The following is a 20,528-nucleotide window of genomic DNA, read 5'->3' as shown; positions in this document are numbered from 1 at the left end:
ACTTCGACTCCGTTGGAACCACAGAAAACAACTAGTATTTCAACTGATGCCTAAAGAGAACCTTTGTCCCTTCACTGTCCGTGTGACAGGACTCCGTGACGTTAATTCAGGTTTTTGATGGCAAAAAGTGTGATGTCTTAAATAGCTACAACACACAACAGTCCCTCCAGCACTAAAGAACTGCTGTGTTAACCCCTCAATGCAGTATTTGGTGCCACCTGCTAAGAAGCAAATTCAAGACATGCAGAAAATTTTAACAAATTCTACTCCTTTTACATATCCTAGTGAGGAATTTTTCTCTTTATTTAAGACAGGGCCAAGCAGATGCAGGCAACTTTCCCTGCTTTGGAGGCAGAGCCTCACAGGGCTGTTTCACCCAGGCACTGCACCTTTGCGTGACCTCTAAGTCAGCAGTTCTCAGCAAGGCAGAGGACAGTGCAGCTCCAGGGAGGCCCAGGCATAGCTTGGAACCTCCAACATCTTGCAGAAAAAAAAAAAAATAACAAAAATAGAAGTCCTCTCCTCTTGCATTAAAAAGAAAAGAGAGAAGCGTTTGAAAAGATGGAATTGAACTAGTCAGCATGATCCTGCTCATTTCTAGGCACCAACTTTCACAAAGGAGATAAGAGTAGGAGTAGGAATGAGTTTGTCACGGACTTCATGTACCATCTACAGAACAGCAGTTGGCATCTCTTGCTCATACGTCAAACGTGCGCCTCCACAGTATTCCAGACACAGTTTCTGATTATACTTTTTTTTAAGAAGAATTTAATGCTGACTTAACAGAAGTGACAAATAGATCATCTGTGCACAGGGCAAATCATGAACACACCAATAGAGAAGTACTATCAAGGTGCTTAAATCCTACCACAGCTGAATAACGGGAAAAGTGATTCTCAAGGTCTTGTGCGGTCTGTCTGAGTTTCAAGGAATCAGCTGCAGAGTTGGGGGCACCTGGTTTGCGGCTGTCAATGATTATAGCAATTGCAAACTTTAAAGTTTGGCAACAGAGGTGGAATCTTGTGATTCCATTACTGACCCTCAGAGCTCTGTAAATCCAAGCTCAACACTTTTCACAGCATCAGGTTACCTTATAAAACTAAATCTTTACCAAAACCAGATAAGCTAATACCAGTATCCCCAGACAATTTCAGAATTAGGCTGTACGTAACATACATGTCCATAAATTGTGTACGAGAGACTTGAAGCACAATGCAAATCTCTACAGCTGCTGAGAAATTCTGATGAAGGACTGTCATGGTTTAGGCCCAGCTGGCAACTAAACACCATGTGGCCCCTCGCCCACTCCTCCTCCCGGTGAGATGGGGAGGAGAAAATACAATGAAAGGCTCGTGGAGCGAGACAAGGACAGGGAGGGGTCACTCACCAGTTATGGTCATGGGTGAAACAGACTCAACTTGGGGAAAAATCAATTTAATTTGATACCAATCAAATCAGAGTACGATAATGAGAAATAAAACCAAACCTTAAAAACACCTTCTCCCCACCCCTCCCTTCTTCCCGGGCTCAACTTCACTGGAACAGACTGCTCCAGTGTGGGTCTCTTGCGGGGTCACAGCCTCCTTTGGGCACATTCACTTGCTCCAGCGTGGGGTCCTCCACAGGCTGCAGGTGGATCTCTGCTCCACCGTTAACCTCCTCCATGGGCTGCAGGGGCACAGCCTGCCTCACGATGGCCTTCACCATGGCCTTCACAGGAAGCTCTGCTTTGGTGCCTGGAGCACCTCCTGCCCCATTGACCTTGGTGTCTGCAGAGTTGTTTCTCTCACTTATTCTCACTCGTCTCTCCACTGCAGGTTCGGTAGCAGGATTTTTTAATTCCATTCTTAAATATGTTATCCCAGAGATGCCCCCATCGTGGCTGACTGGCTTAGCCTTGGCCAGAGGCAGGTCCACCTTGGAGACAAGGAAGCTTCTAGCAGCTTCTCACAGGAGCCACCCCTGTAGCCTCTCTCCCACTACCAAAATGTTGCCACACAAAGCCAGTACAGACACTAAGGAGGGATCTGGCACTGTTGTCACCAGCAAATATCATAGAATTAAACAAAATCAAAATAATTTTATGGCCTCAAATACTGCCATGCACTTGTCACAGAAGTCTTCCGTCAGTTTCTGGGCATATAGTGATGTAACAGTAACTGGTACCCAGTAAAGGTACTGCTGTACAATATATTGCCCTGGTGAATTTCACTGTATCTCACAATTTAACTTTTGGCAAAGTAGCTGTTTGCCAGAGCCATGTGGATATTGGCAAACAGCACACGTGGTACGGTCACGGTGTACTGGCTGAACCTCAGGCTCTTAAAAGTCCAACCTCAAGTGTGCAGTGAGTTGAGAAGGCCTTAAAGAATGTTTCTAGATCTCCCAAGTTCACCCTACAATGAGGCATTGGTGCAAAGTGAATTGTTCTCCCTCTAGCTGGAAAACAAATACTACAAATTTCATCAGGTCTGCCAATTTCAATCCAAAAATTGCTACCGGGTAGCCTAAAAAATACCCTGAAAAATCTTAAGACAAGCACTTAGGACCTCTAAGGGCTGATGTGTCCATATCCAATAGTAAAAATCCTTTGTTGGACATGGGTTCTTTGGCACCAATTTCCAAAAAGTCAGTGGTACAATGGCTTTGTCTAGTTTTGACAACTAGAAAAAGTTGCTCAGTCTTTGAGAATACCAACTTTTATTTTCAAGACAATTATTATACTCTTACTGAGTGTCATAAAAAAGTTTCTCTATTTTTCCCATAATGGCATAAGGTCTGGCCAAATTTCAGTACCGGGGTTTAAGTCGGGTTTCAGAACAGATTTTTAAAAAATGAGGGAGAGGGAGGGAGAAACAAAAACCTGCAGTTGCTGAATTATGCTATTTATAACGACCTTAGATATTGACAGTCCTTACAGGAATATCATGCTTTATGATCCTTACGATTTACTGGGAGAATAAGGCAAGTTTCATAACGCTTCACAATTCACTTGCTAATATCTTCCTCAGGCTTTGGCATAAAGGTGCTGCTGGGAACGACACCACCCCAAACAGTGAAAGTTGGCTGCACTAACCATGTCCTGTTTGGCACCTGCCATGATATCACGCCAACAGATACCACATCCAAAGTCTTATGGACTTTACAGATAGGAGCTCAACTGGATAGTTGGGTTTAAGTGGTTTCACAGCTACTGCTGTTTGCTCATAAGAGGAGATACTCACCCAAGGCCTGAGGATACACTGAAGAGCCTTAAGGGATAACAGAGGCCGTTAACATACTACTAAAATGATCACAACTCTCCACTCTTGAATCTGACACTGACTCGGATAGTTTCTGCTTTTCTTGGTCATTGCAGACAACTAAAACCACTTTTTGTACTATCCACGTTTTCCAAATTCTACAGCAAATCTGATCCTGCTGAGAACTCGTGGGCCCCCCTTCCTAATCAACACGAGGCACTTTGCCTTCAGTGCTGCTGTCTGGTTTGGGTTGGTAGTCGTGCCTGGGACAGCTCTGTACGTTACCTTCTGGAGCTCCCCAGCTCCACCGAATACTCGCGCCGCATTTGCAGATGGGGGGGGTGCCATATGCCAATGCAGTAGCAATTTTTGACTCACAGTCAAAAGCATCCCAAAAAGTCAGTATGCAGGATCTTCTGCCATATGGAGGAATTGTTATTTGGCCTTTTCTTTAGCTGTATCTCATTACGCAAAATGAAATTAAAAGGAGAGAACATTCTTTTCTTCTTCGTGACTCTTGCCCCAGAGTTCATCTTCATTTGAAAGCCAGCGTTCATTTCTGGTACCTAGAAACCAATCAGAGCAGAAGGAAGTTGTAAGAGTCTAGGTGATTAAGGACAGTGTCCTGTCCAGTTCAATGGGTTTTCTTTAAGTCTTTTACACTTTGAATGTGACTTCTTTCAGGGAAGAGGGAGAAGCATGATAGAGAGCTAAGGCTCAGAAAGACCGGAGGAGAAAAGAACTGCACCTTCCATGGAGTCTGTAATGGTGCATGACCTACAGTAAAGCTCTTTAATTGCCTCCATAGACTGCAGCACTTTGAGGGTGTCACTGATAGCACTGCCCTGGTCCTCGTGTGTTCCGCAGTCTGTTTTGCTCAACGTGGGAGGTCTGTTTAATCTGAGACTTTGCTGGGATTTTGCCTTTATTTTTTTATAGTCACTAACATGGCATTAACATACTGCAGACATTTGTGGTTTAACTTTACCGAGCTAATATCATGGCTAGTGCACAAACAGGAAAGCAATCAGATACAGGTTTAAAAGTTACAAAGATAAGTAGAAACCTCAAAGCTGCTCCGCTTCCTTACGATCTTCCTCGATGTAGAACGATGTCAAGAGGAAAAAACCTCCTCCAAAGACACCAACAAAAGCACACAGGATGAAGCTGTACTGCATGCTCCAGAAACTCCACTGGAATGAGTGAGTGTTCTTGGCCTGGATAGCATTGGACATCTAAGGAGCGAACGAGGCTGTCATTAATTTAGGGTAATATCATCCTCTCTTGGTTTAAGTGGACTGTTGACAGTGTGGTCCTTGAAAAGAATAAAACTAGGCAGGCAGGGACAAAAAGCCTGCTACCAACGTTTGCCAAACCCAGTACCCAATACACCAACACTTCCCTGCTGTCCAGCTTCCGTTTGGTCAAGGAATCTCACATTCTTTTATACCTTCAATGCCTACAGCCACAAGAGTATGAAATACTGCAACCAGTGTTTATCATGTTTGGTAAAGATTAACTTATTCTGCCATTTTCTAGCCCACCTCCAGATAGCCAGCACAGGACATGGGGCAATGACCTTTATCATTTCTTGAGAACGTTACACACCCGCAATCTGCATCAAATGGATAGAAACGGGGCACTGGCATCAATACAGGCACAAGCTGCAACACTCATTAAAAACGGAAAAGCTGGAAATTAATTTGAGAGAGCAAAGTGCAGTCTGCTTTTGAGCCAAAAGGCATTTGAGGAGCCATGGAGTGACATTATGAGGAACTGGGAAGAAGAAGATGCCAGGCAGCTGCTTTTCACGCTGGCTGGAGGATAAGGCTGTAAAAGCTATAAACGATGGACATTAATTTTATTTTTGTAGACAGAAAGAGAAGGTGGTTTCACGAAACTCAATAAGATTCAATACTTAACCCAGGACCTTAAAGTCTCTTCTTAGCATAAACAAAAAGGTGAATGTTGAATGCAGTCATTTTTATTCCCACGTTTGTTCTTGATGGTTAGAATATGCTACGTGACTTGAAATACACAAATATGCAACTCTTCAACCTTTGCTGGGTTTAGTATTATTATTATTAAGTATTATTATTACTTAGTATTATTTATGACAGTTTAGGTAGATAAGAGCAAGATCAACTCTAAATGGGCACCTAGGGACTACAACAAGCATAATGGCCAAAATACAAACCTAATGTATTTAACTTTAAAATGTTTAGTAAGAAAATCTCTGGAGCACAGAGGGAAGACAAACAGACTCTGAAAAAGACCATGCTCTGACTCTCCAGCCAGTTTTTCAGCTAAAGGGTTAGCTGAAGCAGGTCAGTAAACAATAGCAAGATGTGTATGCAGAAGATTTAGTGGTTAATCAACAGCAGACATGGGCAGCGTTGGAATTTTGCTTCTCAGAAGCGTGCCTGAAAACAACGTTGTGCTCATTGCATAGGACCCCACTTGGACATAAAGCAGTTTTATTCCTGGATTTATTGTCTCTGTTCTTTGCAAAGTTGCAAGGTTACCTGAGGTTAATCTCATCTGGATAAGCCTTTTTTTGTCTTCACACTTTTCAATTAGCTGCTATTTAAGGCAGCTGCGTGCAAGGTCCTGCATAAGAAGTATTCCACGCACAGTTACTGGCAGGATGCAGCAGCACATTCAGCAGGAAGCCTCAACTCTGCCTGTGCCCCAATGATGGCAAAGAACAGTAAGAGATACAAACATTTTCGTCTGTCAGGCAGGACGTATAAATCAATGGAAGAGTCAAAGAAGGGAGAATGCACAAGATGTATTTCAGCTTTTAAGATACCTCCCATTTTTGCACAAGATTTCAGCTGGTTTTCATGCCACAGGGGTGTCAGTTGTTGCGTTCCCCCATGCATACAGCCAAACCAGTGCACGGGCAATCGTTCCATAACACACCAACGAGCAAAGGGATGCCTTTGTTTGCCAAGGAAAGCCAGCAGAACGCATCTCCAAGTGGGAGAGGGCTCTCCTCTGACAGACAGATTACACAGTTGAGACTCTGGTTTTCACCTACTTGAGGACGAGGGGGATCTCCTGGCTGGCTGGACCAGCAGCAACTGTGCCTGCAGGCACAGCTCACTCTGGCATTTCTGTCTGGCACTGCCTAACCCTAACACTGTTAACATGTGACAAAGAAAGAACAGATATTCCTGAGGTGAACTTCTTAAAAGAAACTTCCATATAACCAAAACTTTAAAGCAACAACAACAACATCTCACTTCTCTCCCATGTCCAGTAAAGCAGAAAATCAAAGTGGGTGACCGGTTAGTTACTGTGTGCAGAATTACTGTGCCTTAAATCAAAAATAAGGGAGGAAGGAAACAACATTGACAGATATCATCCACTGGAACAAAAACAAATTAACTGCAAGGAGAAAACAGTACTAGGCTGCTTTGTCCAGAAGCACCCAAGATGAAGTAAATGTAGGAAGGGCAAAGAAATCAGGTCTGAAGCAATATGGGAATCCAAACTTAGGGTAATTTGAGACCAGAGCTTTGAATGCCAAGTAGTATCAAAAGGCAACCATTGCAGTCGCTCTTGTTCTGATTTTCAAGAGATTATTGACTAATTGCAAAATTTTGAACTTCAAGATTTGAACTAAGAGTCTTAGGTTTTACAGTATTTGACTAATTTTCATAACGACCTCACAAACTTAGCAGAAAGTGCTTAAATCCAAGTACAACACCCATAACACTGTCTTTGCAAATATGTATGCCTTCAAAAACTTATGAGTTTGAAAATTTAAAATCAAAATAAATTTCTACACACAGCATGGAGCTACTCCCACCTATAGGTATAGGATTATATTCTACATACCTGCAGTATCACAGGACCAAAAGCTGCATGCAAGTAAAAATGTTTAGAAAAATGTCTTTCTGTATTCTACTATCAAGGCCACCAACTGGAGTAATTTCTAGTTTGGGATCAGGAAGTGCCTACAATTCTGAGTCTGTTTTTCAGCTTCTAAAAGTTTTACCCTAAAGTAAGTCAATAAGCAGAGAATTCACTTACAATCCCAATGAGATAGGGGCTGCCTGCATCTCCCAGCAAATGGCTCACCAAAATCTGCAGGGCAATAGCTGTAGACTGCCGTCTTGGTGTCACAACATACTGAAACAGAACACAACCCACAGAAGAATGATATTAACAGAGTGGATCTCATGAACGGCCAACTACTTATACATAATATCCTGGAGAGATGAATGTATTCATTTTTATGTATTTCGTATCCCAACAGCGTTGACAAGTTTGGAGACAGAGGTTATTCTGAACAAAGGAGTACGCCGGATGTTTTGTTGAGGAAAAAAGCATTCAAGAATGCAACACACACGGGAGAATGACAATAAAGCAGAAAAAACATGGCTCCCCTGCCTCCATTCGTAGACTCACAGCATCTTGCACAGATTCACTTGGCCGTACAACTAACAGAAACCTCCAGCCACTAACCCTTGCACTCATACTGATTTACCAGTAAGGAGATTCAGCACTGACAGCCTCTGAGAAAAATCTCTCATGACACTGTGTCAGCAGGCATGGTCTAGACTGCTGGGGGGGAAACTGGGGTACCTGGAACCTGAAGTAGCTGCCATGGCTAGAAAGGATGTCAGCTGAGACCTTGCAGACCACGTGAAGACAGAGGGAGGGGACCCAGCTGGCCAGACCAGAAGGTGGCTGATGGTGCTTTGGTGGCAGCTTTGATGGCAGAGTTTGCTGCTTGTCACTGATAGCACCTGAGACACAGCTGCTCTAGTAACAACACCTCAAAATGATTTTGCTTTTGAGTGCACACAGTTTAAATAACAAGTTTAAGAAGAAAATGTGGTTCACATCCGGAACACAGCAAAGCATCACATAGATTAGAACTACTTTTTTAAATGAAATATAGTCATCTGGGGGTAATAAGGGCTTTATGTCTATGCTATTGAAGATCAACTGTGCCTGAAGAAGTACAGTATGATTCTATAGAATTTATCTCTCTCTCTTTCAAGAATACATTTACATAAAAAGCATTCACAGCCAGAATGAGACAGAAGCAATTTTAAGACTTTATGTCTTTTGTTTTCCAACCATTTGCTCATATCAGAGACAAAATGCTTAATATTCTCCTAGTCCTCTATTCCTCATCTTGATTTTTTTGGAAACTGATGTGAACATCACTTAGGGTATCTCAAACTCTAATTAATAGGGTGAGTGGTGTTTTAGAAGAGATAAACTCAAGGTATATAACCTGTATTGCAGGACTATAGCTGCCTTCAAAGAAACGCTAACATGCATGGCAAGTTGCGTTTAGAAGAAAAAAAAGAGAAACTAACTCTGTCCCAGTCAAAACCAGGACACTCTCATTTAACTTGGAGTTTTCTAATCATTCTTTGTGTTTAATGAGGCCTCAGAACATTAGATTTAAAAATATTTACCTACCACTAAGATGTAGCTATAGCACAGTAGCAACACCAATGCCACATCTTTAGAGTGAGTGGAACTGCATTAATGGAGATTAAAACAGGCGAGTGAGGAAGCAACGTTGTCCAAGACACCAAGGTTAATTACTCTTGTGAGAACGAGAGAAGAATATACTTCAAAAGACCTAAAAAATATTACTTTGATAACAAAGCATTCATAGAATAACGCACGATTTACATCTTGTAGTTTAAGTATCATGCCAAGCTTTTTCCATTGCTATAGTTTTCACGCTGCACATCTCTCTCTCACAAACATATTTCTGCCATTTTCTCTCATGTTTGTCAAGATGTATGTGCTGCAGAGTCGTCTCTAAAACGCGGTTCTTATGGGGGATGCCAACTTGGAAAATTTTTCTCAGCAAGGTCACCTATTTTCACAAGGTTTGTATGAACTCGGGTCTTCCTGAGGTCTCTAACGTGCTATAAATCCATGGTTTCAAAACTTAAAGAGAAAGCAAAGACTATAGTAAGCCTTGTTTCCTTAGGAAGTCAAGCTATAAATCCCATTTAGATTTAACAGAGCATTTTATCTAAAATGAGAAAGAAAATAGACAGATTTCCCTTAACACAGTTAGTGAAAATGATAGCCAACTTGGCTATCTGCCCCCTTATCTCTGCCCACTAAACCCTTCTTGTAGCCGGGGTTTGCTAAGCAGTAACACGCCTTACGCCCTGCCGGAATGCCAGAAACACAGCAATGAGCTGTGATCTCCTTTTCTACAGCCAAATTCCCTCTGTTTAGAGAGGGAGTTTCTCTTTAGACAGAGTGCTTTGACAATAATAAATATTAAAATGGGAGTGACTTGGAGATCTCTTCAGGGTTACAGAAAACCACTTGAATGTCACGTTGCCAGGATGGTGCACCCAGTCCCCTGCCGGTGTAAGAACTGAGTCATGTGAGATTGGTTGATCTGGAAGCTGAAATCCCTGTCATCCATGGGATGAAGGAAAAGTCCAACAACTCCTCCTCACTGTGGTCCTGGCACACTTTGGCCTAGACTGAGGGCGTGCAGTTTACAAAAGTTTGGGTTTCTCTCAGAATCTGCCTGGAGTGCCAGGAGAGCATCTGCACTTTGGGAACAGGCTCTTGTACAGAGAGAGAGAGAGAAGCTACAGTAGGAAACTCTGTGCTTAGGAAGTAGACCTGCTATGACAGGCTCTTGTACAGAGAGAGAGAGAGAAGCTACAGTAGGAAACTCTGTGCTTAGGAAGTAGACCTGCTATGACAGACTGTGCTAGACTGGAAACGGTCAGTTCTTGGTTCTCCAAAGATAGCATGTCATCTGTCCTAGACTCAGGTTTCTTTTCTTTTATTGATAATGACAGGCTGTGCTTGAGAAATACAAATCAAACATGGTTATAGTATGTTGTGGGCATTGCAGGCATGAGAAAAGATAAATGCACTTTCGTGCTCTCCGTGCCCTGCACCACTTCCTTACCACAGTTATTTAATATCTCATAGCCGTAACTACAAGAGACACGTGCAACAAAGCTGTAACAAGAAAAATGGAAGAGAAGGATGGGACATTTCCTGTAGCTACAAGGCCCATACAAGCTCTGCCTGTGCTGTTATTCAGGTTCTTCTGCACAATACAAACCATATTCAAGAGCTTAAGACACTGTAGGATTCACCAGGAAGAGAAGAAACCGAAAACTCCCAAACCCAGGGACTTTGAAATAGCCATAGCATCCTGCCTGTCCACAGCGACTGCCCAGTTACCCACGCCATGTAAACCACGCAGATGACATCCTACACGCTGTCATCTCCTAGGAGATCCCAGTCCAGCAGGGTGCCCCAACCAGATATAGTTTGCAAACCCTATTGTGCTGTCTCTTGAGGTTTTAGAAATCCTCCTGCAGACTGTGACAGAGCTGTCAGCTAAAAAAGCAGATGGAACAGACAGGCTGGTAAATGCTCCTCTACCTCCCAAGGCACTTCCATAAAGATGGGGACATGTTGGTAGCCTTCCCAAACCCCCTATTAGCTTCCAGTTCCAGCACCTCCTACACTATTAGCTGCCATAAACCTAAAGGACAGAGTCCCATTACCTCACAGATGGCAAACATATTTCCAAAGGGACACTCCATGTACAGCTTCCCAGTAAGGCAGCGTATTGTAAGCAAGGCAGCTAGACCACTTCTCCACTGGCACGTTATGACTGCAGTTGTACAGCAGATACTTTCACGTTTACAGCGGAATAAGGAGCGCAAAGGTTGCTACATGCAATGCATCTTGATGCATCAGCCACAAAGGAGGAAAGTCCTTATCATTCAGTCAGCATCTTCCTTTGTCTTCAGCTCCACAGGTTGCAGGAGAAATGAATTTCTAGCTACATTGTCTGGCTAGTAGTGCCACGTGGGAAGAAAGAAAAGTCATTTTATGGCAAAATAAGAACATGCATTAGCAAATCCAGCCACGTTATCAGAAATGCCACCAGTTCACACAGGAAACAATGCAAAATGAGAAATTACTCTCATTATATACAGCACCCTTCAGTCAATGTGATAGCGGTAATATACTGAACCCATGGGTTTTCAGCAGGATGGAACACAACTTCCAAATGAGATTGCCACTGAATGAGCAGACATCCACAAATTCAGCTGAATTCCATAATTTTTCTGGTAAAACAAATAGTAACATTTAGAACGTTCCCTCTGACCGTCGGCGCTCGGGGAACACACCACTACAGAGCTCTGCTCTGCCAAAATTTTCACCTTCCCACTTGTTGCCAACTGATGCAATATTGCTTGTACCTAAACCCAAAAGTTTCTAAAATAAATACAAGTAAGGAGTGTCAGTCACTCAGGAGACAAGAACTTCCTCCACTTCTGGATTTACATGGATCCAGGATATGGCAATGATGCTCTGAATAGACTTCCTGAAGGCTGTAACACGATGCAGCATTCCCTAAGCAAGCTGAGACCCGAGTGATTGAACTGAATCATAGAATCATAGAACAGTTTGGGTTGGAAGCGACCTCAAAGATCATCCAGCTCCAACCCCCCTGCCATGGGCAGGGACACCTTCCACTACACCAGGTTGCTCAAAGCCTCATCCAGCCTGGCCTTGAACACTTCCAGGGATGCGGCATCTACAACTTCTCTGGGCAACCTGTTCCAGTGTCTCACCACCCTCAGGGTAAAAAATTTCTTCCTTAGATCTAATCTAAATCTCCCCTCTTGGGACAGATATTTTTGTTACTGTTAAGTCTCATAAGCGCCGCCGCTTGCCTAGCGCTTCAGCAGTGTAGCACCACTTATGAATTTGACTTGCAAGTGCTGGAATTTATCGGCAGCATTCCTCTGGAATAAGGAAACTTTCTAATAGTTCACAGAATGAACTGTTAATGGATTCACTAACTTTAGAATATTGACTTTCCCTACTTTGGATCATCTTTCCAAACTTTTGCAGCACAAATAGAAAATCTCTGATTATAGACAGAAAGTGACCCTTTTTCTGGTGCAGATCCTTGTCTGACAGACATCCAACAACACAGCTGTACAGAAAATCCAAACTAGTGTGAGTACCAGAAGCACTAGGTAGTTCCACTGGAATGAGTTTCATCCAAATCAGTGCATCTCCTTTATGGGCTTGCAATGAGCTTGGACTGCTGCACCACTACACCTATTTTGTTACTGGCGTCTTTGCACAGCACCACATTGTGGCACTTGATGACATCCCTAATGTTCACAGGGTACCAGTAAGGGTATTCTTGGTAAGAGTTCATTCATCTCTTCCTGGAAGGTGGATGTCCTTCTGGCCATCAAGCTGCGGGCTTATGAACAATGTCATGCTGAGAAAAGCTGAAACACGCGAAATAGTTTCACAAGCACTTACCAACAGGATGTCTGTCACAACGGCCCAGTTTACAGATAAAAACAGTTCTCCAAATGCACTAAAGATCTGCAAAAAAGAAGAAAGCAGTGACTATACACACTATATTGAACTTTACTGTGAAGATGAAGGCAGGCTCACTGGCTATGCTTACCTATGTAGGAGTTGTTGTACATACCCACCTCTTTATAAATCAAACACCTCTGTCTAGGCTTACAAACACTATCTTCATCTTAAAATGGGGGAAGGGACCAGAGAAGGTATGTGGGTTGCTTTTGTCACAAATCTCCAGCAGAAGAGTCAAAACAGGAAACATATACCACCCTCCCAAATAAGTTGTACTGAACTGCTGAATGCAAGGAGAAAGTAAGAGCCTACGAAAAGAAACATTCGGCACAGGTTTAAGAAGTGCTCAAAGACCTCCCTTTGCTCAGGTTTCCAAATGAAACCGATACAACGCCTCTGTGCCAGTACAGGTATTCCCAAAGTCCCCGTCAGAGAGAGAACTTCCAAACTGAAACAGACCTCGATAGACAGGCAGCCTCAAAGCCTTGGGGCCTGTTGGGAATTCCCTAATTCAGCACAGATGGAGACCCAGCCATCAGGAAAAGGGGTAGGATCCCCAACAGTTCTCACACCTGTGGTCTTAGAAAAGATTAACCCTTTCAGCCAGCCCCAAACATAGATTTGAGCAGGCTGTACAGACTGATCAATACTTGAAGAAATCATTAAAGTTACGCTATTAAGCTGCAGCAGGTCTCGAAGGCAGAATCTCTTTAGTGACACGGGCCACACAGTCAGATGGCACCTAGGAAATAAAATCCACTGTAACAACAGGTCCCAGCATCTTGTTCAAGGTCTTGGTCAAGATGTTCTATCTGGCTAATGAAAACACAGTCCCAAGAAAGGCACAGTGGCAAACTCTCCGACGTTTTTAGAGGGGTAGCTTACATTTTCCTAAGAAGGAACAGACCTATTACCCATCTTCCTATGACACCCCTACCTCCTCTGTGTTTATTGCCTGTACTGTTCACGTGTTTTCTTCTTAAACTAGTCTGGAGAAAAAGTTCCTTGAAGAACAGAGATATTTAGTATAGATGTTTATCCAGACATCTTTTCCTTCAAAATGCTTTTTTTTTTTCTAACTCACAGCTGAATCTATTCCTCCATACATAATTACTTTTCTTTAAGTTTTATAACAAATACCACTCATTTCATATGCTCCTTGACTATGTCTTAGCTCTTGGATTTATGCATCCCGCTATCAAGTCTTTCCACTGATACAACCTTCTCAGACCTTGCCCTTGCAAGAGACAGAATGCAAGCGTTCTTCTCCAATGCCATGACTGTTGCTATACCAGTCTCTAGTCTACAGAAACGATGCCACATGCCAGTGCCAGCTGGAAAGCGAGTGACACACCTTTTATTGGAGAACTTTGGGCCAAACATGAAATGAAACATGTTTGTTAATGTGGGTAACAATGTCACACACAGTTCTGCTGTTTGCCAAGCCACCTGGCAGTAAGGGCTAACCATGTCAAATCTTGCAGCCACCAGAAAATACTCATCATCTTATTTCAAGCTAATACTCTCTGAAATGTCTTGGAAGGCCCCAATTCACCAAGGACTTTCTTCTCTTTTTGCCACCCTGATTCCACACAAGTAAACTTTAAATGTGCTATTGCTTAACTTCGAATTGCAGCCTGTGAAGTAGTCAAAGCAGTATCAGAGAGGAATTACAGCAAATGTCAAAGTGCAGTTGAATTCTGCCGTACAGTGACAACGGCATAAACTTGTGTAAATTCTGTCACTCGTGCCATAGCTTGCAAGAGTGAGTACGGGTTGAAGTGAAATAGGAAGGAGACAAAGAACCAAGAGATTTATTTCAATCCTGGCTGATACTTGAGCTATAACAAGATGCAAAGACGACAGAGCAGGAGGGTCTTCTTCCAAACTGTTCCTAGATACCACCAATGGAGTAGAGGACTACCTGTCTTTATACATCAAATGAGAGATTGGTCTATCTTCCTTATAGGAATCTTGTGATGTTTAGCACTTTTTAAGTGTTGTTTCCAGTTTTCCTTTCTCTTCATGCTTTTTCCCAGTTATTTAATTTCTACAAGCCCCTAAGAACAAGAGCATGTCATGCCTAGTGCAAGAAAAGAGAGAAAAATTCATCTTCAGGAAATAAGTTATGCTCTCAACCTAGAGTTTGAAGGAACAGGAATTAATGAAAAATTATCCATGATAAGAAAATGTGATATTCAGTGGCTAAGGCCTCATAGTCCAGAGAGTAATTATTTCATACAGAATTGTGTTAACATTAGAGACACAACTTTGTTAGCTTTTCTTTTCTTTCCTTTCCTAAGGTCTTGTGTGAATTGCACTTGTAGAGTCACCAGAAAAATTTAACCCAGACAGTTATGGAAGGTAATAAATCATTCTACAGATTGTATCAAGGTGTTCTATCTAAAACCTGTATCAATTTTATACTTTCTCATGCAGAATAAATACAATATGGTTGAATAGCTGGCATACCAAGCCATCCGACTGCAGAACAACTGCAATGACTAAAGAGGAGAGAGTTGCATATTCTTTTCTCTGAAACAGGTGGAGATATCCTGGAAGTACTGAACATGGCAAGGGAGAAGGGCTGAGGACGACAGGAAAACAATAGAGCAATGCTTTATTTAAAGCATTTCTTTCTGCTCCTACCATCTCTCAGTATTCCTCATATTGTCTCAAGTTCTTATTTTTAATTAATACAGAAAAAGTTTCCATTAAATTTATGCAATCCTGTTTGTGGAATGCCCATTCTAATCTGCTATGTGTACCTAGAAAAGAATGAAACATCATATTTTATTGCTGTCGCCTTCTCCAGGATCCCAAACTTCTTTAACAGACAACACTTACGTTGGTCTCCAAAGGATACAACCAGAGTAATATCCCAAATTTTAAGGGGATTTTGCTTTATAGATGGCTGTTGACATTCATACCTAAAGCTAATATGAAGAGAAATACATTTTAATCAATGTCAGTGCCAAACACACATTCTGCTTTTAAAGAGGCACATGCCTCAACATAAAAGTAGGGAATCAGTATGGCTGGACCATATGTGATCAACCATTTCTGTCTTTTCAAAAATAACCACACCAGGCAGGTGTATCAGAGACAAGAGCTGCAGAATGCCTCATTTGAATCATAGAACCACAGAATGGTTTGGGTTGGAAGGGACCTCAAAGATCACCTAGTTCCAACCCCCCTGCCATGGGCAGGGACACCCTCCACTACACTAGGTTGCCCAAAGCCTCAACTTGCCTTGAAGGCAAGTTGCAGGGCAAGACTGCACACTGATACAGCATTGCCATCAAAGATAAGTCTGTTTAAATCTAAGTTACTGCAACACCAAATATTGTCCAAGGTTCCCAGTCACAGCGTCAGTCGTGACTTTCCAAAGCACCTGCTGCACTGTAGGCAGCACACATCTTTCATCTTGCTTTGAAGGCAGGAACAGATTTAGACAGAGCCTCCTCTGAGATAACAAAGCAGGTTATTTTTTCTCTATCTTTTCAAAGGTAGTCTTTGAAATCACGAACTGGGTGTCCAGAAAGAGAAAAGAAATCTCATGACATTTCAGTTCACCTACCTGAACAGAAACCTTAGAAGTTCAGCCATATTTCCACGTTAACGTGAGAATTCTTGTGCTTGGAAACATTTCTTCCAGCTTTGGCTATAAATGACTAAACCTGTCTGGTTCCCTTTCATTATCCACTCAAGACAGTGGAAAGCACCATGCAGAAGCTACTGTAATTGCACGCTGATGCACGGATGCTTCTCGGCTCAGTAGCTTCCGCACTGGGAAGTGATGGAGACAGGTTTGCTAACGTCACTCTGCCTGAGTAGACAGTGACTGGAAAGCCAGCTTCCTGCTAGTGTCCGACACAAATGGAAGCTTTGTTTCAGTGGGACCTTCAAATGAGATGCAGCAACTGGCACGGCACTCCAGTTCTCACACCAGTATGGCTACTGTCAGATCTTGTTTAGAAAGTAAGGAGAGGCATGGCTGGTGCTGGAGAAGGCAACAGTTAAGCAGCTGTAGTGGCAAAAATACTGGAAGAATCTGGTGCTTAGATTACGCGCAATTTGTTACCACTGCACACTGTTGACATTACATGTTGGAACACCTGAATCAAGCACATCAAACGAAAGACAAAATGGCAAAATCTCGGGTTAAAAGACCAACTGGTCTGCCCATGGGAAGAAACTTAAGGAACACAGTTATTCATATCCCAGTTCAGAACTTTCTCCCAGATAACACACTGCATGAAAACAGAATGCTGCTTTGAAGGAGAGAAATGTTTTAAACAAATTTCTTTTCATTAGTCCTATTAAAAGGTATATTTTGGTACTTCAAAACCAATATATTGATTCCATCATCTAACACAGCCTGCCAAATGAAACTGCTGGTTTACACCTTTAACGACAAAAAAAGAACGGAAGATACTCAGAGCGGGACTGTGTGGGAACCTGAGAGGCAGAAAAAGAAAATGGCTAATTCTTCTGGCACTTCGATCTCCACTCTTGAATCTAAAAATAATCTCCAAATTCACATTTTGATTTCTGTACACACACTCAGACAGGCAGATCCATTTGTTTTTTCCTTTGGTGTAAAGGCATTTTTCCACAGGAATACGCACTCCTGAGGAGTCAAAACGAAAACCTTTTTGAATGAGTGTTATTCTTAGAAGCAAAAAAACTGCAAAAGTATCCTTTTGCAGAGAACTGTTGATTACTGTAATTAACTTTACTTGGATCCTCTTATTTATGTTAATCATGGTAATTGTGGCTATGGAGTCAAGCAAAAAGCTTGGAGTCTTTCCCTAGCAGTTACCAGATTATAGTTAAAATAAGGTTTACATTCACAGAGAGTTTTTGGAACTATTCATCATTCCTAGTAAGTTTCTGGTTTTCCCTTTTCTGAGAACAGAATTCAAGTGATTTATACTTCAGTTTGCATTGCCAAAAGCTTGACTTTGAAGATCAGCTAGTGATTTGGGCCTTTGAAGGTGACGGCTCAATTATTCTTAGCAAGAACTGTGTGTATTGTACAGTCACAAGTACACCAATCCAAGTATTCAGAGAGCAAAAATAAATAAGAATACTAAATTAGTCACTCAACATTAAAAATTAACATAAGATTGAGACTTCCTTGAAATACGTTTTTTTGAAAGGGACACTCTAGCGTCATGCAGCTAACCGCATAGGATTACTATTCTCTTCTTTGGTGTGGGAGGACTCTCTAGGTCCTGAGGCCCAATTTGTAATGTTCTGCCTGCCTGCCCCTTTTACTGGGACAAGTAATGCACAATATGGCTCTCCCAGGACAGACTGCAGCTGTGGGCATGACTAGAGCAAGATGCACAGTGCTCAGCTGGCCGGCCGAAACCTCTTAACGGCCTAGAAGATTGCAGAGAATCCTGCAAAAGCCACCCCTCTCCTCCTCCTCCTCCCCCCTGCCTATCTCCCCAGGATCCCAGAAGACATTTTGCTAATGAAAGACAGATAAGCACTTACAAAAGTGGAAAGGATGTTCGTCTGGGCCACCATCAGAGCTATGTAGAGGCACAGAGCAGAAATGAACATGCTTGTGGCACAGATCAGAGGGTCAGCTTTATTGTTTCTCTTCCTTAATCTTCTTGCAGCTTCTGCCCCAGCAATGACACCCACGATTCCTGTCCCAATGGTGATGCCTCCAAATATTAGGCTGGTGACAAAGCATAGTTGAGCATAGTAAGACCATACTGTGGAAAAAATTGGTGTTAGCTTATACGTTTAGTCTCAGAGGAATCTTTAATGAAGAACTTGAATTTTAGTCCACTTGATCTAACCCTCCCACTTCTTCTAAATGGATTTAATCCCAAGCCTCAATTGAAGCTATGCCTCTGCAACTGAGGCTCTATCCTATGGAGCAGATATTTTCCCATTTACAGAGCAGGTGTTATGCACCCAGGCTCACAGAGGACTCTTTTCAGTATGACCTGGCTTGGATATCCAGTGATTTAGAGGAGACACTGTCATTTTGGTTACCCTGTGAACCAATCCACTCAGTCATCCCTAAAACACGCATGGAATAACTTTACATCACAATCTGCAGCCTTGGAAGAGATCCTATCACATGGAATTATACACATCTAAGTTATAACCCTGTAGTTAGCACAGCTGAGATGAGTCACTTCTCTGACTGTGGGAAACATCGACCACTTCCCAAAAGAGTTCAAAGAATACTGAAGAGTTAACTCGCAGAAGGACCATGTAGCATTTTCTGTACACAGAATTTCAAATGCCACTGAGCTTTGTGTGTCTGCAAATGCAAATGTGTCCTCCAAGAACAAGTTCATGTTTTAAAAGTATGTGTTTGAATAGCTTAGAAGATTCAGCTTCCAAAGGACCTTCCATACATGCTTTTCTCTCTGTCCCAGATGAGATCCTAATGACAAAGCAAGTCTCTTGCAATCAGACCAGTGGTGCCACTGATTCTTTAATGCATTGCAATTCTGGGGCGAATGGGGACAGGAGCATTGTGTTCTGAGCACAAGTGCTCCTAAATATTTCAGTGTTACATGGTAAGTTCCGTACATTTTCCTGAGCTTCTCCAACTGCAAAGCAAAGTAGCCAGCTAGGATATGATCTATTCCTTTAAACTACAGTACCTTTACTTTTAAATTTATTTCTGGCTGATTAGGAAGAACTCAATAATCCTACAAGAAAAAAAAGTATTGCTATACAAGATAACAAACTTCAAGCACATTGTATTCTCACTTTAAGTTCTTCAGGATTCTGATCCATCACTCACTACAGCCTGATAGAGGCAATATAGACTGTCACTAGGCAGAATATCTATCTTAGAGATTTCTCCAGGAGAGGCAAGTTCCAAGGTGACATTAGTTCATCGGAGTATTCATGGAATTGTGTTTAGAAATTCATGGGTTGTGAACTGCTGTTGAAGTAAACCTAGCGCTGGAAGAAAAGGGAACAGCCAAAACTAAATCCAAGCACAATTCCGTTGACAGGGAGTAGGAAAGTACAGAAGCCTTGTCCTGGGGAAAGGCTGCTATGGGATCTTTTAGGGTCTGAGAACACTTGCTTATCTGTCTGATCTGTTCAAAAGTGTCTGCACAAAGACTTGAATAAAAACTTCATACTGCCTATTTATCTACCTTGAAAGGATTGAGGCCTGAGTCAGCTGTGGTGCCACTTGAATTTGTGTTTCCAGGGAGTCTAAGTGACACGGCCCTGATCCCTAAACAAAGCCTGCAACTGCTGAACAGCCAGAGGGGAAAACGTCCTGAAAGTATCCCTGAGCAGGTCTGGGAACCTGCGGCTCAGTTCTCCCAGTACTGTCAGCTACAGGCCTGACACTGTTGTTTATATTACGTTTCTTTACATCCCCGTGGAATAACAGTCTAAAACCAGCCTTATGCTGCTCCTGGCACTAGCTGATGGCAAGGTTATTTTTAAAGCATCCTGTAAGAAGCAGTACATGAGGTTAAACTATCAGGTGCTCCATTTTACTTCCCTGAAGACCATGTCTGCTCTAGCAATGCTACTGTGGAATATTCAAGTGGATTAGAAGACAAAACATAGGCTAACACCTTCAGCTTTATAAAGGAAGTATTTAAACTAGATCTGTTAACAGATACAGCTGAACAGTTTAAACGGTTTAAAATGTTCAGCTTCCCTTCTCTGCCTACCCTGAGCTGGATGCCTGAGTTCACACCCTTTCTCAGCATTATTTACTATTAAGTAATGTGCCAGTGATGGCATCCAAGGAAGGGCAGTCACATTTCCCACTGAAGTACTTGTGGATGACTGTTCAATCCATCTGGTTACACTACAACTCAGAAACTACTTGAGTTGGCTCTGTCTTTCTACTGCAGAAAAGCAAAAGAACCCAATTACCAG

The 20,528-nt window shown here is 42.3% G+C and overlaps 1 protein-coding gene across 1 annotated transcript in view; it reads right to left on the bottom strand.

Annotated features, from left to right (window-relative positions):
- Window positions 1-2,748: 2,748 nt before the first annotated feature.
- Window positions 2,749-20,528, bottom strand: part of LOC104374538 (protein spinster homolog 3) — a 35,672-nt gene continuing 17,892 nt past the window's right edge. Inside the window, exons 10-14 of the mRNA XM_086624461.1 lie at window positions 18,141-18,330; window positions 12,570-12,635; window positions 7,284-7,382; window positions 4,309-4,477; window positions 2,749-3,808 (exon numbers count right to left, since the gene is read on the bottom strand). Of these exons, the coding sequence (XP_086480587.1) occupies window positions 4,310-4,477; window positions 7,284-7,382; window positions 12,570-12,635; window positions 18,141-18,330 (523 nt within the window). The 3' untranslated portion in view covers window positions 2,749-3,808; window position 4,309. The remainder of the gene's footprint in view (window positions 3,809-4,308; window positions 4,478-7,283; window positions 7,383-12,569; window positions 12,636-18,140; window positions 18,331-20,528) is intronic.

Source organism: Tauraco erythrolophus, chromosome 21 (assembly GCF_009769465.1).
Source record: "Tauraco erythrolophus isolate bTauEry1 chromosome 21, bTauEry1.pri, whole genome shotgun sequence".
Taxonomy (NCBI): Eukaryota; Metazoa; Chordata; class Aves; order Musophagiformes; family Musophagidae; genus Tauraco; species Tauraco erythrolophus.
Note: the sequence above shows the minus strand (reverse complement) of the source record. Positions and strands in the feature narration are given on the sequence as shown.